The 27,019-nt window shown below is 36.7% G+C and overlaps 1 protein-coding gene across 3 annotated transcripts in view; it reads right to left on the bottom strand.

The window, feature by feature from the left end:
- Positions 1-27,019, bottom strand: part of BABAM2 (BRISC and BRCA1 A complex member 2) — a 178,416-nt gene that overhangs the window by 150,049 nt on the left and 1,348 nt on the right. For 2 of the 3 annotated variants that reach the window (XM_050893629.1, XM_050893631.1), the window contains exons 1-3: positions 25,120-25,191; positions 24,771-24,930; positions 6,785-6,861 (exon numbers count right to left, since the gene is read on the bottom strand). In XM_050893629.1, coding sequence (XP_050749586.1) covers positions 6,785-6,861; positions 24,771-24,898 — 205 coding nt within the window. In that variant the 5' untranslated portion in view covers positions 24,899-24,930; positions 25,120-25,191. Of the gene's footprint in view, positions 1-6,784; positions 6,862-24,770; positions 24,931-25,119; positions 25,192-27,019 lie in introns of those variants that run through there. The other variant, XM_050893630.1, reaches the window with a different exon arrangement.

Below are 27,019 nucleotides of genomic sequence, written 5' to 3' on the forward strand. Positions count from 1 at the left end.
CACCCTAAAGATTTTTGCTTTACAGGCTTTAAGTCAAATATAGTAATATGCTACCTATAGAGCCTCTTATTAATTGGTTGGCAAGAAAGATACAGTTCCTGAAATGACAATACAACTTTGGTAAATACAAAACTACTACTAGAAGAAGATATAGGGGTAATTCTATTTTTGCTGTGGTGTTGCTGCTGCCAGGCTATTCTTCTCTCAAGTGGAGAAGGATAATTAAACCTTGGAAGCTCCTCTTAAAACGATCTGTTGAAGTAGGACTTCTGCCCAAAGGGGAGGACAGCTACCCTCAAATGGTGTCTGGAAATACTGTAGGACCTTTGCTCACCTGACCATAAACAATAATCCTATTACAGTAAGCCAAGTGTAGCTTCAACATTTTACAGGTTGTTTAATGGAAGTCAGAATTATTCCTGAAGCTTATAGACAACATCTGGTAGCAAGAAGCCAGGATGCTTTTGAGCTTCATTTCTGACTTCACATGCGAACCAAGGTATCAGAAAAGGAAAGGCAGAAAAGTCAGTATCAAAGACTCAAAGACATCTCTCAATAGAAAGACAATTTGAAAAAGTATTTAATTGCATTTAAAAAACCCTTCTCTGTACCTCTGTGACACTCCAGAAATCCTCACTACTCCACTACATGCAAAGCTGCAAAGGATCCAGTCTCCATGAGCTTGGTTCAGTTGTTTAACCAAGTTGTTTAGTGTCATTTGAGATGCCTCAGGGCACATTTACAGCAGCTATGACACAAGGTTTTTCAGAGAGATCAGTGCCCTTTGGATCAGCAGCTGAAAAGGCCAAGCAAGATACTCTAGGGAACCTCAGAGTTAGACACCTATAGTTAGGCAAGTGAATCAAGTCCCACTTTTCCAATAAAAGAAAAAAGATATAGGAAGGATTTGCAGGATGGTTATTTGGTTCTTGGGCAAAGGGTTACAGGTGTGGGTTTTTTGTTTTTTTTTCCTTTAACTTCAACTGACAAATGCTGCTGTAGGAGGGAAAAAAAAAAAAAAGAGGTGTAAGACTGCGTACAGAAAGAGAAATTATGTTCTGTTGTAAAGTGGACAAATCTGCAAAAATGGAGTAAAAGTAAATGAGCTGGACCCCAAGCTGAACAAGAAGGCAGCGGGATAATCTTAGTTACTTGCAATTCTGTAGCTGGGCAACTGCTTTCTCAGAAGTTTTAGTACTAGAATTGAAGAGGACAAAGATGAGAACAACAGATAATACAAGAGAGGATAAGATACTGGTAGAAATTAAAGACAGGCAACACTGGAGAAGTTATAACAAACAGAGACACTGGGTAGGTGAGAAAAGGAAAGGCGAAAGTGAAGGACAAATACATTCAAGCAAATGGACTGTAAACCACCACCAGTAACTGCAGCCCAAACAGGAGAAGAAAGGAGGAAAGAGCAAAGTAGGAAGGCACTATGGTAATACCAATGTGGAGGCCTAACCTAAAATCTTTTAAACTCTGTAAGTCCACACTTGTACATAGATACTTGTAAGTAAGGTCACTTCTCTTGATGCAGAAATATACTATTTAAGACTTATACCTGCAAAAACTTCTGTCATCTACTTGCTCAAGGGAAGTCCAGAACATAAAGAAAAGCATCAGAAAAAAAACCCCCACCAACCCAAGTGAGAGAAAAGTGATTATTTAAAAGGGGAAAATATTGTTGTAAACTTTGTATTCTAAGAAGAAATAAATATAATAAAAAGATTAGACTCTCTCTTGATGTTTCTCATTAGGCACATTCATTAGATAACAAACAGGTTACCGAAGGAAGAAGATTCATTACTCCTGCCACGTAAAGCAAGACTCAGCAAAACTTGAGAAAACATATTGCTCGGAAAAATCTTTGGTACTTTGCATGACCGAGCAAAAAGACACTTACCATACAGGTAATGATATCACCTAAGTATAATCTGAATTACAGTGACCAAAAAGTCCTTCCCATAAGAGCCTCAACTAAACCACAACCAGTGCAAAATAACCTAATGGTGCACAGAAAACTGACAAATGCATTGCAGCAACCTAGTTATGAGAATCTTGAATCTTACAATAACTTGTAAAATCATTTTTACAATTGTTTATTGGCATAATAAACAAGTGTTTAGCAAACAAATTTGCAAAGCAGCTTTTAAAAGGGCAACAAGGAGGTCAGGCTCTTCTCCATATTTATCATTTTGTTTTTCTAATGACTTCCTTAAAGTGGAAAGCCACAGGAAGACTAGATGAACTTACTGAAAGAGTTCCATCACAGGAACAAAAGCAGATGAAATTCTGTACAGTATATCATGGGCAATATTATTAGACTAGTTAGGCAGCAAAACTGTGATTTCCCCCCTCTAAGGCCTATAACTGAGTAAGAAACTAAGAAACAGAAATCAGAAGCAAAAAAAAGAAAAACTAAGCTTCAAACGAGACAAAAGAAATGTTCTTCGGGATCAAGGAAACCAAAGTGGTGGCAGTAGAACCCAGAGCTGTAATCCACTCACATAAAAACAGTGAAAATCAGACAGAAGATTAAAAAATACTAGAGTTCAAGAGGCCACAGAGAACAGTAGCATCGCAAGGGCAACACATTGTTTAATCACTGTGAAATTCCAGATGACAGCACTCAAGGACAGAGACGGAGGGAGGCATCAGTGCCTGAAAAAGAAAATGTGAAGAGCACAGGCAAAAAAAAAAAAAAAAAAAAAAAAGTCAGGCTCTCTTAGTAGCAAGAAGCAGTGAAAGCTTGAGTGCAGATGGAAAACCGAAACCAAGAGATTCCAGGGTTTGCTGAACAAAATTGCAATGACCAAGGAATTGATTCTTAATGGTGTATTTTAATTATTAATATTATTCAATAAAGACTATTACAGCTCATAACTCTGCTTATCCTGACAATTTCTACTATGACACCTGCCTTGATGTTTTAGCAAGGAAGACCAATATGTCTGCAAGAGTTACAAAACATTTCAACTCAAAATACATAAATACTTCTCCCAGAAAGGATAAAGAACTTTACTCAGCAGACACGGCTGTCCAGTTAGCAATAAAGGACAACTCTGCATACCACAATGCTTAGAATAAGTTTTGTCCTTGGAACACAGATTCAACCTCTTACAGGATATTACAGACAGTCTTCTTGGAGTTAAAAGTCCTATTAAGAGCTCTGAAAAATTCAAATATAAAGAAAAGCACTGAGTTTAACGTCGCAGCATTGAGTGCTAGATGAACTAATAAAAACAATACAGCTGTCTCAGATTTTAATTGACAGTCTACCAAGAGTAGGCTCAAGTTTTCCAACCATTCTGGCCATGAAAACACAAAATTTATGGTTTCCCTTACAGAAGAAAATACAGTAAAAGTGTCTCTCTGAAAGCATCGTGTAAAAATTTCTGAAGTGTGATGGAAGACAATTAGTATGACAAACTAATTTATCTCCAACACTGACATAATATTTCCTCCAGTATAAAACTGTGGATATCTCCACAGTCTCCAGGGTTCCCAGCTGGAGCTGCATAACTGTTCAGTGTAACGTTCCAGCACTTCAGAATACATGCAAGAGAAAGGTGAACATGACATCTGAAAAAAATTATTAAATAGCTAACTGGATCTCAAGAAAATGTATTAAAGTTACCAACAAGCCATTCTTAACACAGGATGTTTGATCTTACCAAAGCTAACAAAACAATTATTTTACACTACAGGTAGTCAGCCACTGCCTTGCCTGCAAGTACACTTTCCCCTTTTTCAAAAAACAGCGAACTTCCTGGTCTTTTGGAAAACAGGACTGTGACTATGCAGTTATACTTCTCTAAAGTAGCATACCAACAGTTTTCTACACACTAGGATTCATACTAGGGTATTTGTGCAGTGGCAGCGGTTATGATTGATGATATGCAAAGATCTGATCTGTTGCAAAGAGGATGTAACGCAAACCACAAAGGAACTACACACTTCTGCCTGTATTGGGCACCACATAATGAAGACCATACACTGGAGATCCTGAATATTTTCACCCAATCTTTTTATTCTGGCAGATTTCGCAACTTTCCTTTGCAGAAATATTCTGCCCTTGAAAGATAACATATCTAGCAACAGCCTACAGCAAAGTATCTACAAATCTCTGGTTGCACACCATGGCCGTCTTCCCCTGCCATCATTATAGATCTAAACACAACATTATTAAAGCTTTCTTGAATCTGCTTGCATGACTATTTATTCCACATGCTGTGAGACTGAATGATGCACAGCATTTTCAAACATCCTCCAAAATGCGAAGGATTATTATTACTCGAATTCACTGCTATTATTAGGTACCTCTGGAAAAGATATGCTTGTTTACACCACTTTCAGTTGGTGATGTTAAAATATATAGCATGGTTAAATTGTGTGGTTTGGGTTTTGCGAAGGTGGAGAAGAGCACTAGCATTATAGTTGTTTTGTTTAATTGCTTATGTGATATTCAAAATAGAAGAACTGGGGCGGGGGAAGAAAAAGCTGGTTTCTCAATATTGAAGTTTAATGCATAGTCTATAATCATATTTCTAGGTACTTTAACTGGACTTCAGTCATTTCGTATATTAGTATAGCCTGTATGCCTATGTCCTTGCATATGAGCACTTTAATCTACTAATTTTCCTTTATGAATCAGGAACAATTCTAGCCTCTACTTAAAAACAAGTAAAGACTTAAAGCTCTCAGAATATAATAATAGGGCCCTGTATGGTGATAAATGAGAGAGTTACTACAGTGCCATAGAAAATATGATACCATTCTCTAGAGCAATGTCATCCAGTGAAGCTTGTTTCAACTGCTACTTGATCGTAGCCATCAAACAAGTCTCAAGTACTACACATTGCAGGACACATCAAGACTCAAAAGGTTGAGCCTGGTACACAATATCACTTTTTTTTTTTTTTTTAAAGTTTAAATAAGGACAAAAAAAATCTGCTTGGTAGGGTAGCTGGCTTCATATAATATGGCCATTACTTACTGAAAATTCTGAATAAATGCATAGCCACATCTTTTTTTCTTTTTTTTCCTGAAAATAATTGCTAGCTAGGACTTAACATTCCATTTTTATCTTTTGGGAAAGAACAATTAGTAAGGCTTTTGAGCCATGATTTCATACTTTTAGAACAGATAAAATAGTCATAGGAGACTCATACATTAGCCTAGCTCCTCTCTCGAGCACACGAGCAAACTCCCAAACCAGCTTCCGGGAATGACAACTTTCCTTACAGGTGCCAAATGGAAGCTTTAAAGTACTTCTAATGATAGGAAGTTTAATTGTGTTATTTCTGTTCATAAAGGAGGAGGGCTTCCAGTGCACTACGTAATGACAAGAAAAACTACTACAGAAGGAATACAACATTCTCAATATTTAAAATGTCTTGGAGAGCTATAGCATGTGTATGATGCAGTCTAAATGGATACTATCAAAGCAGTAAGTGTTTTAAGTGTTTAACATTTCTGTTCACACTGAGTACTTACTCCTCGAGATAGTGTATTTTCAGACTCACGGGATAGCTGAGATTGGACAGCACCTCTGGAGGCTGCCTGGTCCAGTCGCTGGGCTCAGAGCAGGGTCAACAAGAGCAGACTGCTAAGGGTCATGTCCAGTTGGGTTTTGAGTATCTCCAAGGATGGAGATATACAAGCTACACAAGCTCTGAGCGCAACCTGTTCCACTGTTTGACCATCCTTGCAAAAAATTTTTTTTATTACATTTAAACAGAATTTTCTGTATTTCAGTTTGTGACCATTTCCCTTCAGTGACCACCACTGAGAAGAGCCTGGTTCCATCTTCTTCTTCCCCCCCCCCCCCCCCCCATCAAGTATTTATATACATTTATAAGATTTGCCCTGAGCCTTCTCTTCTCGAGAAGCCCCAGCTCTCTTGGCCTCTCCTTGTACAACAGATGCTCCAGTCCCTCAGTCATCTTTGTGGTCTTTTGCTGGACTCATTCCAATATGCCCATGCCTTTCTGGTACTAGGTAGACCAGAACTGGACACAGTACTCCAGACGTAGTTTCACCAGTGCTGGGCTAAATCTAAAATTGCCAAGCTTTAAATTTTACTTTATCTGAAATTCTTCATCCTCTCTTATATTTCAGTTGTTAGAGATAAAAAAACAACACAACTTTACCATTTTTCAGCAACTCAAGTGTTTAGAAAACTGTTTTTTACCTTCTAAAAAAACAAAAAAGCAAATTTTATTCTAACCCTTTGAAACAAAACATCGACTAATTGAAGAGTGGGCAAATGAGCCAGCTATCTATAGATCATCCAAGGGTAAGGAGGATTTAACCACACCACTAAATCAGAAAAACCAAAGTCACATTTTTCTAATCTGGTCAATTATACCAGTTATCATTTAGAGATACCTAATAAAATAACAGACTGCCTTCTTTTATTGGAGAACTCTTCCTAAAAGAAAGAAAAAACACAAAGCATACACAAATCATAAGTGAGTCTAAAAATGGTCATGAGATTGTTTTAGTCATAACATTTTATTAGAAATACAGGGGGAGGTGGGATTACTTTTGGCTTTTAGGACTCATTGTTTTCACATTTGTAATATCAAGGAAGGCTGTAAATTTACCTTAAAAATTAGATATTCTTACAGTTGTGTGTTCTCAGAGCTGAAGCTTTAAGGAAAAACAACAAACAGGTATCTCAAAACTCATAAAATTAGTTAGACACACTGGAAAACTTAACACGATATAGAACACTGAAAGAAAGGCCAAGACGCAATAGCAATAGTTTTTAACTTACATTTGAGTGTTTCTCCAGCATAAGGGATATGTAGCTTAAACCGATCACAGCTAGGTCCAGGGGTCAAGGATGTACAGCTAAAAATGAAGATAAGAGAAGAATGTGCTAAGCAGTTACAGATGGTAGCAGATGCTAACATTATTCTACAGGGTACAAATGACTGACATAGTAAAGATGTTGTGAATACTAGAAATATTCATCCTTACGATTCTGGGAAAGAAGAAAAGGTGGGAAAGATGCAGGAGGCCCATTCTCTTTTGATCAGCAGTTCTCACAACAGCATAAGAAACTTTAGGATCTGTGCCAACTATCTTCTTTCCCATTTTAACACAGAAAATATATACACAAAATGCCCTGGTTTGAGAGTGTTATTAGAATAATATCAATCAGTCAGTCAAAGCCATCAAATTCTCTACTTTGTATACAATTTTGCAGGTCACAACTCTCTACCTATGCCACAGTAACATGTTTACATGCTCCCTATCCCTGCCATCCAGATACCTGGGATGCATCTTAGTTTTAATACACCAACATTCAGTCGTTCTTACCTATTTTAACCCTTAATTTTTCCCTTGTGGAAAAGTCTCACAGTAAGCCTCCAGATGAGCAAGTTTCAGAATCAGGTATTTAAGGCTATGACAACTAAGCACGTATGTTTATGATCTGTGACTATTTCATATCTCCTGTTTATCTGGAACACCACAACAGCAGTTGGGTCTCACAGTGATGAGCGAGCATTTTATGAACACAAAAATCACTGTAAAACTGTTTAGTGTCTAGGCCAGGGATGACCAACTTTTTCACACCTTTTAAGTCATGTACCAAAATCTTTGCATAACAAAGAACCAAAAATCTCAGCTGCAAAAGGAGAAAGAGCAACACAAATTGTTTCACTGGGAGGAATGGTCTCTGGAGCTCTCACCCCTGTGGGCTGGTGGGCATATGACAGGTCCCAGTAGCAAAAACAATGGAGAACCTTAGCAGTTCATTGCTTTCTGTATCTAGGGATCCTGATAACCCAGAAGTCGTCTTGCCAGCCTAACATCATTGAGAATTGTTTATAGCCCCAGCACAAGAGCTAGGCTTGTTGCAAGCCACTTAAAGCTCAAATCTAGACTGGCCAACTCTAAACAAAACAGTGAAAAGAACGTAGACAAAGGTAAAATAACTTGCCTAAGATCATGTATCAGATCACTGGTAGAGCTCTAATACAAGCCACTGACAATATAATGAAACAAAAGACATGGCTACTGGGCCATACACACAGCCAAGAGCAAAAAGATGGGTAGGCCAGAAAGTACAAAAATTCTGATCTTACCTTAGGAGAAACAACACGGTAACTCCTGCAGCTCTATCTGCCTTACCGCAGAAGAGGCATCAGGGCAAGCGGGGCAATGTTAATTCTTACTAACATACTCAAAATGCTTCAGAGAGCCATTTCTCTCAGATGCTGGCTCTACAGTCTCTTTTCTCTTTACACTTGCAAGTTAAGGAAACCACATGCACTAACTTCAGATTGTTTTTATTCAGTGAGCTACCTTTACTATTTAATCAAATTTGTGCCCACACGTAGCTTCATCAAAAAGAAGCAACCACAGAACTACAGATCAATTAAATTAAGTGAAGTTTCCACACAAATACTAGAAAACATAAGCAAACCACTTGTGTGCACCTCGAATCTAACACAGACACAATTAACAGCCTACATCAATTCAACAAGGATACACTACATTTTTTCAGTATCATTACAGAAATTAGATAACTGCCCTTGCAAACAAAAGGGAAGAAACAGATGTCCTATCTTCACTTTAGAAAGGTTTTTGTAATGTTTTGTGAGAGCATCATGCAAAACAATCTACAGAAACATAATTTAGATACAACTATCATCAGATGTGTGCAGAGCTGACTGGAACGCAACTTTCAAAAAAGATTAGTTCACATCTTGCTTCACCCAGGAAGAATGCACTGACTGGGTTTTTGTCTGGTAGAATACTACTTCGCATTTCATTTAAAGACTGATGATGGAAAAGAGACGATGTTTATTAAACCTGCCAATGATACCAACATGAAAGGGAACACAACATCCTGGGCGACAGGACCAGAGCTGAAAAATATTTTGATTTAGTAGTCTGTACTACTACTTTTTGAATTACTTCTAGGTAGGGCTTAGCAAGAACACTAAGCATCACCACCCTCACTGGGAATAAAATCAGTTTGAGAATATGAAAGATTGGAGCTCCAGTGCAACTGAAACAAGAGAACATAATTTTTTCCAAAGACACATTGTTTTAGTAGGTGAGAACAGCAGAACAGCAGTGCCCATTGTTAGGGTGTTTTAATGGCTGTGGATGAATTTAACAGCTATAGATATGAAAGTATTATTATCTACTTTCAAGTCATTTCAAAGGCTTACATCACATGTAAGGCCAATTCTAGGAAGTACAGAAAAAAAGGCAACACAGAAAAAAAATCTTTTGCCAGTTCCAAAATATCTCTGCAACATCAGTTAATATTTAATGGAAGTTTCTTTCAAAGTATCACAGGTCACAGTCTCAGGCACATTTCTCAAATACCATCAAAATAACATTATTGTTAGCTTTTCAACAGACACAAAAATTTCTGATCCTGCAAATACCCTACAATCTTTTCTTTTAGCACAATGGGCCATTTGGAAATACTTAGGGAAAGTATAATATTCTTTAACATTAAAATGAAAGCCTGATTTAATGGTAAATGTCCCTAAAAGCAATACTAAGTACTTTTCCTAGATTATTATACTCCACTAGAGATGTTTTTAATTTTACTGGTCTAGAAGTGATGGAAAGTGACAGTATTCAGTCTTTCCCCCCCCCCCCAATTACTCTAGCTAGGCTGCGCAAGAGACTTCAATAACTGCAACAGGCTGAGCAACCAAGCAAAAATCTTACGTACATCCATTTGAAAGGAGGCAGTTACTTTTTAGCATAAACATTAAAAGAACAAAACTCCTAAGGCAAATCAAAACTTTGGTACATCTAGCACTCTGTGTGTGACCTTATTTCAACAGAAAGCCAAAGATAATAGCCTGGCTATGGACATCTTCTCCTGCTTGAATTTCCTTAACACACAGAACCTCTCACAATGACAAACATGCTCAAACCAGAAGCTTGGCCTCTATCTTCTCCAAAATGTAAGATTTTACTTTTGCTGATCCTTTTACTTAACGTGGTCCACATAAGTCACACTGAAAAGGAATGACTTGCAACAAGGTCTTTTAAAGATTATTTGTTGTTCTATCTTCACAGGGAATTGACAGATAGAACAGTAATACCTGGTGTTGAAAATTAATTTCAGAAGCTGACTCCCTCTCATGATGAATGGATATGCTATCTCCCTCTTTATTCATGGAAAAATATTACACTGGTTTGCATATCTTCATCTAAATAGTCAATATTTTACATAGGAAAGCCACGGAAGCAAAAATTAATGCTCTGATGCTCAGAGCAGTGATATGAATTAGTCTTTATAAGATGATTAATGCTATACCACAAGATCTCCCACAATGGTTTCCCTACTAAAATATTAAAGAATCATCAACCTGACAAGTTTCTGGGACAAAGGAATATCCTTGAATGTATCCCTTAAAATCATGCTGCCCTATTCAAAGGAGCTGTGCTGAGACCTACAGTTGGAATCTGGTAGATGGAATCGAGTATGCAAGAAACCATAGCTGAACACAAACTCTTCTCTTTCTCAGCAGATTTTAGCTAAGTTCCTTGAGCAAATACAGCAGATTAAGCTTGAGTTGAGATACATTACATCCTTATGAAATACGTATTCCAAGTAGGAGACAAGTAGAACATTCCTTTGTTGAGTGTTTGATGCATCTTACAGTTGGGATTGTCTGTGACCTGTTGGGAAAAGGTTTCTTTCACAGTAAATAAAACACACATAAACTAAACCAGTTCTTATTCAAAGAAAAAGTCACTGTCAGCACCAGATGCTTAGTTAGAAGTGTTCAGAATTCTTTACCAACCACAACAGGAAACAGGAAAGATTATCCAAGAGAAAGAAGAGCAAAGGGAAAAAAAAAAAAAAAAAAAAAAAATCAGGAAAGTCACTTGGGTTTGCTGCTTGGAATAAGGCATCAGCCTATAATGACAGGTATAGTAGAATGTATTTTTCTGCAAAATTAATCCTTCTTCCCAGAGTATTCTAAAAGCCTCTAGAAAGGCAGTTCTAGTTGAGCTTAACACCAAGTTTTTCTCTTATACCAATGTATTTGTAATTGACTATTCTGTTGAACTGACTCTTCTTTTTTGTTTAAGCTAAAAAAAAAATTCCCTTTCCTTCCAAGCCACTTTGATATTTTACAGGATTGAAGCCATGATGATAAGCAAGACCATGACAGCCCTAGATTTCAACACAGTCTTCCTATCAACTAGTCTTCTACAACCATCACTTGAAAGTATTCCCAAGACAAGCAGTTTTAAATTATTTGTGCTCTGCTAAGGTCTTATAAAAAAATAAGTTCTGTGCCAGCTGAAGGGGTCACAACGAAACAAGAGCCCAAGTGTTTACCACCTTAATCCTTGAAGTCAGGAGATGAGTGGTTATTCTATCCAAAGAATTTAAAGAAACAAACAAACAAAACCACCAACACCCCCCCAACTCACCTCTTTATATCCCAAAATTCCAGTCTGAGGCTCATTTTTTATACCACTCCTAAAAATCTACTGCTTAGAACCATATAAATCCACAGCAAACATCCAGAAATGTCAACAGAAGTAAATAGTGCTACTGAAAAATATACAATCTCCTTTTTATTTCTTCTTTTTTAATTTGTGGTAAAGGTGTATGCCCCAATATTCATGTCAGATTTATTTGATGACTATCAAATTTCTTGATTTAAAAAAGCATGCAATGTGTTTAGTCATTCTTCCTTCTTAGATCACACAGAAGCTTTACCACCTTTACTATCTGAAGACAAATCATCAGTGAATTTTACTGTACAATAGCAAAGAAAAATTAGACTAAGAATTTTAGCCTCTATAATTTCAGGAACTTAATATTGAGACTGCCTAACCTGAATAGCCAGAGATGCAAAAGCTTCTTTAATCTCATGATGCTTAGGCTGCTACACTTGCTTTCTTGAGGATCAGTACTTTTTGGATAACAGACAACTTTTTTTGTTCACCAGGCTGTTGATGTAAAAGCCAAGAAAGCTTCACACAGCATTAGAGATACCCTGATGGAGAACACTGCAAGAAAACCAACACACACAAATAAAAAGAACACCACCACAAAGTTCTGACCACTGGCTGTATTCCCAACCCTTCCCAGCTCTAATATACCTAGTATATGTTTCTAATTGCTCCTATATATGTCATATAAAGATACTGTTACGGAAAAAGGAGGTCAAGTTCCTTTCATAATACAAGAGGCTAAAGAAGAAAATTAGTATTATTTTAGTAATGACAAGACACAATTCAGGCAGGGATTTAGAGGCTGAAGGTTTGTCAGCAAGAGTCAAATATAATTCAGAGGCAAAGACAGGTAAATCCCTTGTTACTAATAAGAGGCAGAAAACTCAACTCCACCCAAAACTCTTATTGTGGCATTCGCTAAGAAAAACACCTTAATGTTAAATTCAAGTAGAACAGCCTTTGTCAATGACTTTAGATTCTTCTTTCCTCACATTTTTGTAGATGGAAATCTGCTCCAGTGTTCCTTGAAGACACAGTATTTCATCCCATTTAATTAAGAATTAATTGCAGAATTCACAACAGATGGGTAAGTCATCTACAGAGGCATTAAGAATAATTATAGTGTATGGGCGGGGAGAGTGGAAGGCAGGCCAGCAGGTGACAGGTTTTTTGCAAGGATCAGGAAAGAGAAAAGTGGTGAAAATCACATTTTAGAGAGCTGACACTGATGGTGAAAACCTGTATCATACTGTAGCTCCCTGTGACAGTGCACAAAGCTTTACAGGGTTCCAGAGGCCTGCAAATACACAAGAGTAGTACTGAGCAGCTGCTGCTGAAAACCAACAGATGCAACCAAAATTCTGTCAATCAGGCAAGATTTGAAATGGGAGAGATAGTCTAGTCAACCAATTTTCATCTTCAGTTCCCCTTCTTTATACAGACATATGTATTACACATTTGAGAGAGAGGGACTTGCACTTAAAGACACGCACCACTGCTTTCGGGAAATAAAAATCCAGCTACATTTAGAGTGATCGCTACTTACATACATATTTTAATTAAAGTATTAAAATCTGTAAGCCAATTGATAACTATTCCAAAGAACTTTTCAATAGAGAAAACACACTGTTTTCATAAAACTCATTTGTACCCTAGCTGGTTTCTTCAAACTTAGTATAAAATTAAACTATACACAAAGACTACTTTTGGTATTGCAATACGGATGATGATGGTGGTTTTGAATCCTGTTAGTATGGATGATATTCCATAATTGCAACAGCATTTCAATCCACAGTTATCAACTGGGAAATTCCAAGGTGTCTCCAGATATGTCAACTATATTCCCAACAGAACTTTCATCTACTCTAAGTGCTGATTTTCCTTTACATACATATTTATGTTTTCTTGTATGAAGTTCATCGTACTAATTGGAACTTTTAGAAAGGAGTGGGATGCTAGGCAGAACACATACCCTAGGAAAATAACCCCTCACGTCCCTTCTGCACCCATATGCAGATTTGCATTTCTTAAAAAGTAAAGTTCAAATAACTACTCAAAATTAATTCAGCTGCCAGCAACCTGCTTTCACTAGAAACACTACACAAAAGCATCTAATGACTGCTGTCATTAGTAAAACAAATATAGCAGCTGTACGTTAACAGAAAATGTAGATTTACTTAATATGAGTGAGAGTTTGCCAAAGCAGATATTGCAGGTGGGGAGAGCTGTGGGCCTCCTTCTAGAACTGCAAGTCTCCTTCACATCTGCCCTGATCGTGGCAGGTGTCCTGCAATCTCCCCAAGTACGGTTGCCTCTGCTGGAGGCAGACATTCAGCCCAGCCTCTATGAGGGAAACAGAGGAAGCACACATATATATATTTTGAAAGCGTCTCAGAGAACTTCTACATTAAATGAAAGCACATACAAACCCCACATGATTCTGATTTTTTTTTAGCATCACAAACTCCCTATTTATTTAGCCTAAGGAAGCTGATTTTAGAACCGCTCTTTTCCAGTCACAATAGTAGGATGGGTTGGAAAGGGCCACCACAAAAAGGAATATGAAGACAGAGCTGATAACCAGCACCACATCTAATATACTTGCAAGTGTACTTGAAAAAACAGCCCTGAAGAACAGACTATCTCAAAAGTTTCCATTTGTAAAATCCCCCCAGTTTAGGTTGGGAGCTCATTATTATTGGGTCTCAAGGAGCTAATTATGATAGAAATTAAGAAAAATAATTAACAACTGACAAAGGCAAGTTTTCAACAAAACATGCTTTACAAACATGCTTTAGAAACATCTTTTATAACCAGATTACCTTTGTAAGCAAGTTCTTTTATAGATACAGGTAATGGCCTGTAACTCCCTTTAAAAACTACACACGGCACAAATACTCCCCAAAGAATAAAACAGAAACAGAAAATGGAAATTCTAATGAAGGAGTGGCTGAAAAATGAACAGAAACAAGAAAATCGCAATGGGATACCACTCGTAATGCACACTCCAGTAGACTATGTTTTGGTAAATAAACTAGTGAATTCACAGTATCATAAACTACCTTTCTATCACACGCTCAGGCAAGGAAAAGGCACTACTGCATTATACTGTAAGACCAGCTGTACCCTAAATCCTTGGAACTCATAAGAAAAGTTTTCGAGAAGAGTATGAGGGAGTGGTAGATGCATCCTTTGGATTTACTTCATCTTCTTTCCCTCCTGTCAGATTCAAAGTCCTGTTTCATATTTTCACAACTGCCATTTGAGAATGTATTACTTTGTAATGAGTTAGAACCTAATAACCTCTCATGTTCTACTGTTCACTAATGTGAATTCAATTTCTGATGAAAGAAAAAAAAAATCAGACAAGGAACATTTTTGCTTTTAGATTACTCTAAAAGAGAACCATTCTTTGCCAAGTATGAAATTACAGTCTACCACCTGGAGTTTCAGATCCTTTCAGTGTTCACAGAAAGAGTGTGTTCATACAGAAAGTCACAAAAGCTAAGCTATTATAAACATAAGTTTTAATAAGTCATTTAGCATTGCTCCCAATACCGCCTGTAGTAGCCATAAAGACTCCCAACTTATTTTCTAAGTAATTTATTTCACACCATAGAACTGTTTAGTTTATTGGAAAATGCAATGAATTGGTATCAGGGAAAAAACATAAGGACTAAAAGCATAGTCCATGTTTATATTTTCCCCCTTTAACAAACTAATTAAACAATATTAGCAGGGGTCCAGTGATCCTATGTCTTTTCACATTCTCTTTTAAAGTTTTCTTCTAATTGCAGATTTTTAGAGCTTTCTGGTCACGGATCTCTAATTATTTGATTTCCTCTCAGAAAAAATTTATGTTAATACAACCACCATGAATTCGGTTCTTTGGATATGAAAATTAGACCAAGCAAGGATCACCACATCTTGAACGTAACTTCATAGCTTTCAGTTGCACATACATTCAAAAGGGTAACTTCAAATTGTGTATATTCATATAAACTACTACAGAACTGGAGACACAGCAGAAAGCCTGTGAAAAGATGACACCCAAATAAAAATATCAGTAGTTCTCCTATTTCTAGCATTATTTTAGATTAATTACAACAGTAAAGATATGCAATAGACTAAAAAGACAGGAAAATCCTAATCATATACAAAATTGCAACAGATCACCCTGTGGAACCGCACCTGCAGAAAGCAAGCCCCACACAGCTGCATGTTACATTTTCTCCAGCAAGTCTGGCTTAAGAACCTCTCACCTCTCTTTGTCTTTCTCTAACTTCTCATTCTCACATTAATTCCCACAGTTCACAGCCACCTCAGTTGTGCTAATACTATTTTCAAGGCTACACCATAAAGCATAAAATTAGTCATCACTCTCCCCATGGTCACATCTAACTATACCTAAAGAAAGCAGTTCCATGTACTCTCTTCGAGAGAGAGTCAAAAAATCCTCTTCTCCCCTGCAAAAACTTGTTCTTGCCCTCACAATCCAGTTTACTGTTTTCTCCCAGCATCACAGTAGGAGCTGGACCTGGCTCATCCCTTAGCAGCCTCACAGGCACAGAAGAACAAGTAGGACCTCCTGCAAGGACAAGGCTACTTATGAGCAGAGTCACCTTTTGATCCCAGTGAAGAGAGCGCCCAGTCTACCCAAAGTTCCTATAACTTTGAGTCCCCAACCCACCGCAAATGCTTTGACCTGTCTTTATACCACTTCCAACACCTCACCTACACCCTCAAGTCCTCCTCCCTCCTGCATCTATCTAATAAAACTGACTTTTGCCTATGTGCAGCAGGTTAAAACTAAAACATGAAACGTCACATGGAAGATATTATACCACTCGAAATCTCCAAGGAAATGATTCCTTTTAAGTGTTTTCATTGCCTGTAAATGGTTTGCAGTTGGCCTGGAATCACATCACTTTTACAGGGTTTAAGTTAAGGGTTATGACTAAGATTTATGGCAGCCTGAAAAACAAGACAGACAATCAACTGTCTGTTAGTTCAAAAAATTCTCATTACAAAAGAATTCTTAACAAAGAACATGAAACATTATATTATTCCCTCCAACAAAAAAAGTAAGATATCCATGACTGAAGTGCACAACAAGTTGTAAATCAACTTTTACTCAAGAGATTGAAACAAACATTCTAGAGGAAGAAGAGGTAGAAAAGAGAGAAAGAAATAATGTGAAGTGGGAGACACTGAAAGGTCACTGGTAACCCTAACTATAAACAAGAATAATCCAAACAAGTTTTTCTATTGAACAAAAACTGACCATTCAAAACAGAGGAACAGGTAGTCTACCATATTTTTGGTTTAAAAATATTATTTCAGTGATGCATAGGGTTCTGGGGTTTTTTTTTTAGGAAAATATCATTTTATAGGTTTTTATATTTGGCTTTTTTTGCCTCTCCTCCATAATGCAATTCTGCAATTTTCTTTAACTCAATTTCATTGGGATTCTTTCATCTTACAGTAACAAAAATACTCATTCCTAGTGCTCTAATTTTGTTCTTGCAGCTGTATACCACAGATTACAAAGAAAAGAACCTGTGGCCTACACTGCGGAGTGGTTTGCCTCAGACATACCAATTCCCTTCTCTCAGGAAAGAGAAAATAAGTATGTTCCTTTTTATCAACTTTTACTTTTCTATGGATTACCTAGGAGGTTTACCTTTACCTCAAGGACTGAATTCAGTATCTTCAATAAAAACATCAATTTCAAGAGCAAACAAAACTTTGTTCACTTATACATACAGCTCTAAGTATTCTTTTCAGATGCTCACTTTCAGTTAGATAATAGTTGCTTCAAGGTATGTCTACACTGTGCAGTGCAGTGCCAAGTAAATGCCTAAGCTAAGTATCTCAAGAAACAGATTAAAATAGCTCAGGCATGGCATAGCATTGCATTGGTGTGGTATTCTGTTTCCAGTTGAATTTGAGATATTAAATCTACACTGCAAATTCAGTGCTGGACAGTTACCTGAATGGTCAGAAAAATTAATTTCTCCATCGGTCAGAAGAAAGAGCACCATTACTGACGGTTCAAGAGATCCCAAAGCATTTACAAGGGTGCATTTAAAAGGGAAGCAATAGAGACATGTAAACCTAAGTGCCAACAAAAGAGACTCTTATGACAATGAAACTTCCCTTTGAAATTTTTTATGCAGGCTTACATAGCAATCAATACATTATCAGAAAAGGCCTGTACAGTTTTTAATTTCCCACAGTTAGAGAATGACTGTGTAGTTAGAAAATAGCATACAGATTTTGTTTTCAAAAATTAATGGTTAGCTTCCTTTATTATCACTGACTCACAGAAGTAGTTTACAGAAGTATTCCCATTGACTTCTGTTGGCTATAATATAAACATGGCAGAATCAGATCTTCAACACTATTGCATACCGGTCTGTCAAGATCGAGCCTCTGATCGTCTCCTATGCTTTTAAAGCCCCTAAACTCATCAGACAATGACTGCAACAAACAGGCTAAAACAAAAAATCATAATCTTTTGCTTCAGCTTCATTACAAGTGTACATTAGCTATTTAATGTTATGCCATGTATGTGTATACACATATGAGAGAGTCAAGCATACATGAAGTATAATTGCATATGTAAGGCTGGAAGAATTTACTTACCAGCTATCCAGGAATATATTCTTCTCTACTCAGCAGAAGAATAAAAAAATTAAAAGCCAGTTGTTCTCAGCTTCTGGTGAAATGTAATATGCATCAAGATCCATGGTATGCTAGAGAACTGTCCAGCTTACATTAAACAAATGCTGCATCTGTGTGATGCAAGGGTTTGGAAAAGGGGGAGAAACTGCACCAGGTACCCATTTATTAGATTTTTAGCTATCTTTTCAACAAAAACCAAAGTCTTAGGAATTTTCTTCTCCTGCAGTGATGCACAATACAAAAAAAAAAAAACAGACAGACATCTGTTACAATAGCAGAAAGTCCTGGACAGAGACCTACAATACATTAACGTAAGCCCTGGCTTTCAAGAAGCGCTCAATGAGTTACCAAGGTACAGATAGCCAAAACATACATATAAATACCTTGCTAAAGTACATCTTTCCAACTGTATTTGGCACATATAATAGTACTACATCATGTGAAGTTCTCTCTAAACAAATCAGAAAAGAAACAGCTGGCACCTGTATCAAATAGTTTCTTCTTATTTTTATTAAAGCATAAAACTGGTAGACATTACATTCAGTTTTTTTCAAGGTCAGACAAAAGGAAGTCACTCACTGTCCCAGTCTAAAAATACCGGCAAAGACATACTGTGCAGTATTTAAATTGAACAAATCTTAGGAAAACGTATGAGGTCTTTCAAACTAGAGCCCAAGTTACCACAACTATCTAATACTACCTTTACTTTTTAAAATCCTTTCTTTACTCATAGAACTTGAAACTGACAAACACACACTTTTCTTCTGAACAACTTCAAGTACCTTGTTTAAAATTGGTGTAAAAAAAATGCCAAACTTTGTGGAGAATATTTACAAAAACATTACTGAATGTATGACTACACTTAGATCTTTATCAGACAGACATTTTGCCTTTGTTTTTTCAACATTCAGAAACAAATGCAGGAGAGCGCAATCTTGGAGACAGTCAGTCTTTTTGGACCAGCACAGAAAAATTGCTGTTCGAAGTTCCAAGTGCTGCTCCACAGCAACAACTCTCTCGCATTGTCCCATCAGAGCTTCAGCCTGTTAAATTTTGCTTGAGTGACAACAAGCTACAAGTAATATGATTCTTTGTAGCGAAGAAACATATTTGTCACCAGAAATGGGAATGAAATGACCTACTCTGTGCAAAAGTAATAGTGTATGACATCCAATATAGCAGTAAAGGACTCATAAGACCATACCTCTCCTAGGAACTGCCACATCCTTTCAAGTATACATTTTACTGAGAACATAATTCTTTTTTAAAGCAGCTTTTCATAGTAATTGTGTTCAGAAGAGTCAGACTCAAACTTCATACATAAACAAAATGCATATTAAAAAACCTACCTATAGATATCAACGTGAATGATGGAATGTGAACTTTCCTCAAGTAACTGAAGTAGAATCTTTCAATTTAAATTAATCAAAAGCAAAAGATCAAGCAAAAGCTTTAAATAACCGCTACAGTATTGTAATAGTATTTCAGTTAAAAAACAACATTATTTCATTAAATACTCACATAAAATGCGTATTTACTTTAAAAAGGGAAATGCCCAAAAGAACGGGAAATACCAAAGCATATTGCAGTCTACTTGATAACACAAAAAAGTAAATCATCACTGCTCACTAGGAAGCAGGGAAATAAAGTTATAAATATCTTATTACAGCTTGACAGTAAATTTGTATGTTAAAATCTACTTCAGACAGTACTACATTCTTTTGACCACTCTTCATATAGGTTTCTTTCAGGAACATAACTAATTGTAAACATAGCTCAGTATCAAGCAAAGAGGCAGAAATCAATAGTGAATCAGACAGGTGCAAAAACCAAAATACCAACACGGTTTACTACAAACCAGTTACATAAAAATTCCACAATTAATCTCCTCATAAATATGGAATAAGTATAACCAAACAAGTATGAAATTTAAAATTTTGTTATGAGTGGATATCTAAAGAAAAAATAGAATGTTAATGTATGCAGCTTTAAATCACTGTATTCATTTTGAAATTCTGCCTGGTGCAACACATCAAAGTAATTTAAAAAACAAAATAAAGTTTGTTGAGTAAGAATAGGCTTGCAGCATAATTTGAGGCTCAAGCATGGGCCCTGATGAACAGCTGTAGGGAAAAAAAGAGTTCTCAAAGGCAATGACCACCACAAATATGTTTTTCTCTATTGTAACGCACCATAGGAAAAGCAGCAGCCTCTTAAATAACTGGATTCTACATTATACAATAATTAAACACCCTTCACATAGGAAAATGTCCTCTATTTCTAAATCTACCTAATAATCACTTTTCCCTATTCAACATCTTTCCCATTATTATATGTATAAATGCTAAGAAAAATGCCTTAGCCACAATTCAGTTGGTTATGAGCGGATTTTAATATCTAATTAAGATGGGTCATTATTTCAAAGAGACACCACTGGAGATTAACTGAATGATACAATATACGGCATTGACTCAACTGGCAGCAGTATTTTCTTTGGGTCTAGAACAAGGTAATATCCTATGCAAGAGTTAAAATGCTTTGATCCACTCTGTCATCTCAAAGAATGCAAGAGAGATGCCTGGCAGCATTTTCTTATCACCAGAATCAATGCTGCTAAAGGTGCTATATTTCAGATGTGACCTAAAACTCAGGTTCTATTTTTGTTCACTGTGGAGCCCTTTTTACAAGAAAGAAGGTAATAGCTCCGCAGACTTGGCCACCTAACTTTTCATTACTACTTCTATTGAATAGTTTCCTTCTTTCCTGTCATGCCACATTGCTCAGCTCAGTTTGGGGGTACTCACATTTCTTTACTCACTCTGCATCAGCAGTGGCCATATAAATCCTATAAATAGGACTTGATCCTGAAGGTCCTACTCATAGATGTAAATGTATGTAAGTGTCTGATGAGACTGGTACTGTCTAATAAGTTTGTAAAACACACAGACATTATGGAACTGTAACATATCATTATAAAACATTTACATACTCAAAGACTGCAAAACAATAGGATTTCCTTACTATGACATATTTCCCTCCCACGCTTGCAAGCAAAGCAAATTAACATATCATACTTCATACTTTTAATCTAACATCAGCTCTTTAATACAGTTTATAAAACACAACAAAACTAAGTATTCAATCTTAGCAATAAGTTACAATAAGTGCAAAACAAGTTCCTTACTAAAACCATCTGACATATGGATTGACTTTTCAAATAATTAAAGGCTTAGTATGTTTGCCATTTACAAATCAAAATCAACTGACATGATAGGCTATAAACCTGGAACTTCATCTTGCACTAGTGAAATAAAAGTGAAATTCCTTCCACTTTTGAGTTGAGCATGTTAAAACCAAGGCTCTGAATGGGAAGGGCCTTGGAGGTATTACTGTATTCGGTATGTTACCATTATTCCCTGTTAACCACAGCTCCAGTTTCTAAAACCTAAGAAATGAGAATGGATGGATCTTCAGTTTGTACATTTTGTTTTGTTACACATTGTAAAGCACTGGTTTGTCAGGGAAGTGGCGTAACTACAGTAACCCCTAATTTTCTATCAGAGTAACAGTGTGGTACATGACAGTGGAGCAGCCATGAGCTCCCCGCCTTGACCCAGAAGCTTCCAGATGCTTCTGTTTTCAAAGTTAGTAGCTATGGAGATGATGACCTTAAGTATTTTAACATCTTAAAGGTTATAGTAGAATTGTATTTATTTTATTCTTAAAAATCTTCCACACAACACACCAGTTCAAGCATAAAATATTTGCACGTTCTGTAGTAAACTCAAACTAGGCTATGGAACAGACATGTTTACAGCCCCTTTCATGTGTTAATAAAGGTACAATCACTATTCAAAAGCAAAGTTTCTGAACTGATAGTACTTATAAATGGTCATATTCATTTGATATCAAGAACTGCTTTTTATTTAACTTCAAACATTTAACCTAGTACCTCTTTCTCACCTTTCTGTTCCACTTTAAGTTTAAAGCCTGATTCAGCCCCATCGAAACTGAAGGGAGTTTTGCAATTAATGTCCAGAACCTCATCCCCATTTCCAATAACTGTTTTCCTCATTTTCCTCCTATGTCCAACCTCTATGTCCTTACACTTCTGTTTCTTCATGCGGATATCACCTACATTTGCCTCTGCCTGCTATTTCCTCTGCATTGTCATTTCTCTCTTTAAAAAAGCTTAACGAAAGTGAAAGTATACAGGGGTTTGAATAATCTCGTGATGTGAGGATAGGGGAGGGGAGTAGACTTGGACTCTCAGAGCCCTACAAAGCTTTCCTTTAGAGGCAGTGTCCAGCAACAAATTTAAATCTACCGACAATACGGTGGGTTGGGGATTTTGTTATTAATCAACTGACATGGCCTCTCAAAAACAGTCTGTGGAGTCCCAGAGGCTCCTATATCAAAGGTTAAAGACCACTGAACTAGATGTTGAGTTATGGAAGGGACTTCTCTATAATTCTGTGATGCATCCATCTTATGTTAACTAATTTTACACTGTTCACCTGTTCAGCGACATCATAAAGCACTAAATCACAAGGAACTTTGTATTTCCACACTGACATGTAAATACAAAATTTTCTATTGCAAGTAAACTAACAATGATTTATTTGTAACAAACAACAAAAATCTTTCCTAAAAACCCACATGCATGAAATTTACATTTCAAAGAAATTTCAAGCAATTGCTAATAAATCCTGTTTAGAATAATGCTTTTAAGAAACTTGTTTGCACAAAAAAAACCCACCTCAAAAAATAATTCTCAACTAAATGCAGAATCTTGATTATCCCAACTCCAGCTCCTAATAACCTCAAGCCACAAAAAAGCCTCATCATAAAGAATGAGGTTCATTTCTATATTCCAGAACAAGAAAAAAAATAAATATTGCTAGCACTTGCATATAGCTGAGCTTATGGCTTTGAACAAGATATGGGACAACTTCTGTCAGGTGCTGTACTTGTATCGTAGACTCCATGTTCAAGACAGTCACTATACAATTTGAATCACTGGGTTTGGGTGACAGGCGCAGTTGGGGGCAGTTTTTAGTTTTTTTAAAGAATAAACTCTTGGAAAACATTCAGGATTTATCAAAGTAAATTCGAGATCTTCTCAGTAAGATCACTGGCTGAAAACTTTAGACACTTATTAAAAATATCTCTGAAAAGAGTCAGCTAGAAAACACAGCTTTATATCATTTTAATCTATTATTCTAAAGGCGGGCAGCATAAGCATTCGGCAGGCAGAGAGCAAAACCCTTATCTACCTCCCAACAAGCTGATACCTTCACCACCAGACTACAGCTGTGTTTTCTCTCTACCTTTTTTGGTATTCCTTTCTCTCAGATTCAATAGGAGAAATGTAAGATAGCTCCCATCTCAGCCTTCCTAGAAGACTAGTTAAAGAGAAAGCAAGGTCTAGCATGAAATGACAGCAGCAGATGCATAACTGCTCAGCCTGTCTCACATAATTTGCAAGCCTAAATGCCAAGGCAGACAACACTAATAACAAAGTTATAGCTTCTTAGACCTCCAAGTAAATCTGTACTCTGTCACAGCACCTTACAGGGAAGGAACGGTTCCTTTCAAACTAACCCTAGAATTCACACCTCCTTCCTGAAAAGGCATTGTAACTACCAGACAAATACCTCCCAAACTCTCCATGAACCCATAATAAAGCAGCCTACAGAAGCATATTAAACAAAGTTTTCAGCAGAACTAAATTTTAAACAACAGTGATTTGTGGTGGTTCTCAAGATCTATTGGGTTATGCTATCATTCAAAATGATACACAAAGCAGTAGTTTGTACAAAAGCAGTGATTTAGACACCTTAAGCTAAAGTAACTTCAGGCTCTGAACTCCAGTATCAAATAAATACCTGAATCGGGGATGCTGTTAGATGCCCAATTCTGAAAGAATAAAGCAATTTCTGACATGTGTCATCTTAAGTATTCTTTTATCAGCCACCTTGGGAGTCTCTCCACTCTGCACAATGCCTAAAGTAAACTCTACTTTAAGCATTTCACTTCCCCTATGCATTATATACAGAGGTTACACATCGAAGTCCCTTTGTACATGTGGATCCCAAACTTTATTGCTATCTGAAAACCATCATGAACCCTTCTGGAATTAAAAATAAAAGGAGTAGTTTTGTCTATTTCAAACACTTGGCCCTACAGCCACTTGATGTACTGATCTTGAGGGAGGTCAGATAAAGGAAAAATTAATTTCTTTCTTATTTAGCATATTCATGACTACAGGTAAGGTCACACAAATTTATCTTCAAGTTTTTAATCTACAGAAAAGATCGAGTAAGCAAGTGATAAACAACAGGAAAAAGTGTTTATAACTATCTCACTGCTGAAAACCAGCACTATCAAGTGGCAGCGATGAAAGTGTTTTAACAAGATTATTATTGCCAACAATATGACAAATTAAGTCTCCCAAACTACAAAATGGTAGTAAGACAAAAAATAATGTAGCTAGTATGTCAGCTCCAGATATACTGGAAATGCTTAAATACACATGAACCCAGTAAAATTCAGTCCTGAAAAGACATCTTAACTGTGAGAGGTTGGGTATTCTTTTTGGATGAGGAACTCACCCAGATTTCAAGTCTGTAATCCGTAAACAATTAGTAGCATCCAGTCCTACTTTTCCATTTCTGACCACACTGGAAATGAAGGGCGAGAGCGCTGGAGAAATTCTGTTCAAGGCAACTTCAGGTGACATTTTAGTATGTTCCTCTCTCCTTTTGTCTTGAGCTGCACAGGGATGGCAAGGGGGGAAAATAAAATCAAAAAATATCCTACTTATTTGACGTAAATTCACATGCACTCTGCAAACATCAAAAGAAAAAAGCTAAGCACGCAAAGAATCAGGAATGTAGAGTAACTGAAGTGTGCACAGGTTTATAAAGAAAAAACAAACACAGGTAATTTTTTCCCTCCTACCTCTGCAACATTCAGTGAAGCCTGCTTATTCAATGCCAACATAAAACCAGACTTATGTCCTAGGCTCCTTTAATTAAGATCCTGTTCCTACAGGAAAGAGAAATAAAATTGAGGGCCATTCTGGCACTTCACAGCCTAGCCCTTCTTGTGAGCATTTCCATTAGGAGTCTATAATTGACAAGCCACATTTGTTCTGCTTCCACTGAAATCAATAGGACTTACGTTACTGATTGCAATGGGACCAAAGGTTTGATGATGTCTCCATATTCTCATTTGTAATTTCTAATACCACTAGTGTAACCATAATCAATATTACTTTTATGTTACTTCATTAGGTAGCTATTTACAGCATTTCATGATGCCTTTTAAAGGCTAACACTGCTTTTCTTTCAGCCGTATCACCATACTCTTTGAAAGGCATCTTCATTCACAAAACAGATCAGGAAGCTGATGTACACACATTTTCAGCACAGCTTTTTCAGAAGTGCTTGCAATTGCGTGACCTTATGCTAAATTAGTTAGGCCACTAAGTTAGCACACTTTAACAACCCGTTGCTTTTTAACTGAAAGGCAGAAACTGAGCATGCACACATTTTAACTCATTGCACCACAAAAAGGCTAGAGTATGCGGAGTAGGAGAAAAGAAGGGTGAGTAACCTGTTAAAATGCTAACTTAACATATTCGATCATATTCTTAGGCACAGTTTCATCTGAAAATTAACTGAACTTGACAGTTTTAGAAAGCAAAGCCATAAATGACTCAAGGTAACAAACATGCCACTGACAAGTGGGGCAGAAGAGCTCATACTTAAACTTTGACCATTAGAAGATATTTTTAAAAACATCCATTTAATTGAAAAAAACACCAATACATACTCTATTTACTTCCTTACAAAATGCTGCATATGGACTGCTGTATTAATAAGTTCTATAAAGAGAGTGTGAACAACTCATGGCAATAGTTGCAATTTTCTGTTGTTTCTAACACTCAGTTTACAAGCATTAGTTGGTAACTAATGGATATTCTACAAACTAATAATTCCCTGTAACGGGTAGCAACATTAGACTTACACATTTTGTTCTCACGAAAGTAATTCACATGGAAGTAGTATGAAGCAATGTTCAAGAAAGAGTATTTATCCTGGCTATTTGGAATGTATCTGAATATAGCAAAGGCCAGGCACTTTAAGGCAAACAAAAAGACTAATAAAGCAAGACTTCCTAAAAATAGTAATTATCTTTAATACACTGGTTCTTACATTTCATGGCAGTAAAGAAGCTGAAGACTAAATATCCATGCCCTAACATATAACGTGTTCTCTTCACATATACGATTCGCTGTAATTGACAATGGGCAACAACTTAAGTTTGCTTAGCAAACACCTACAGCAATTTAAGATGCTACCTCCTGTTTGTTACTCTTCTACCAAAAATTACTGCCTATGCACCTTTATTCTTCCCCAGAGGAACTGAGAGAACACAAGCCCATACTTCACCTATTTCAACGCAAAGTCCAATGGCTTAGATTGAACCGCTAATAAAAACAAATTTGAACTAGAATGATACTTTGCACAAGAGTGGCTAAGACAGGGAACACATTTCAGCCTGCCGGCTCTGCTGTAGGGAAGAGTAATTTCAAGCAGAGGGGCAGCTGGACCGATGAAGGTAAGAACTTCTTAAAACATGCTGAAAAACAAGCTATCCTTCTAGCAATCTTAAAGGTATACACAAAGATCTCAGAATTGGTTCTGATAATGACACATTTTAAGGGGACTGTAAGTGTTATGAGGGTAGAATTGTGAGACATGAGAGAGAGACGTGGTGATCAAAGTTGAACAGATACACCTTCCAAAGTGAACTGCAGGATGAAATTCCTTATCTTTTTGTTAATAAAATATGC

Source organism: Gymnogyps californianus, chromosome 3, assembly GCF_018139145.2.
Source record: "Gymnogyps californianus isolate 813 chromosome 3, ASM1813914v2, whole genome shotgun sequence".
NCBI classification, from domain to species: Eukaryota; Metazoa; Chordata; class Aves; order Accipitriformes; family Cathartidae; genus Gymnogyps; species Gymnogyps californianus.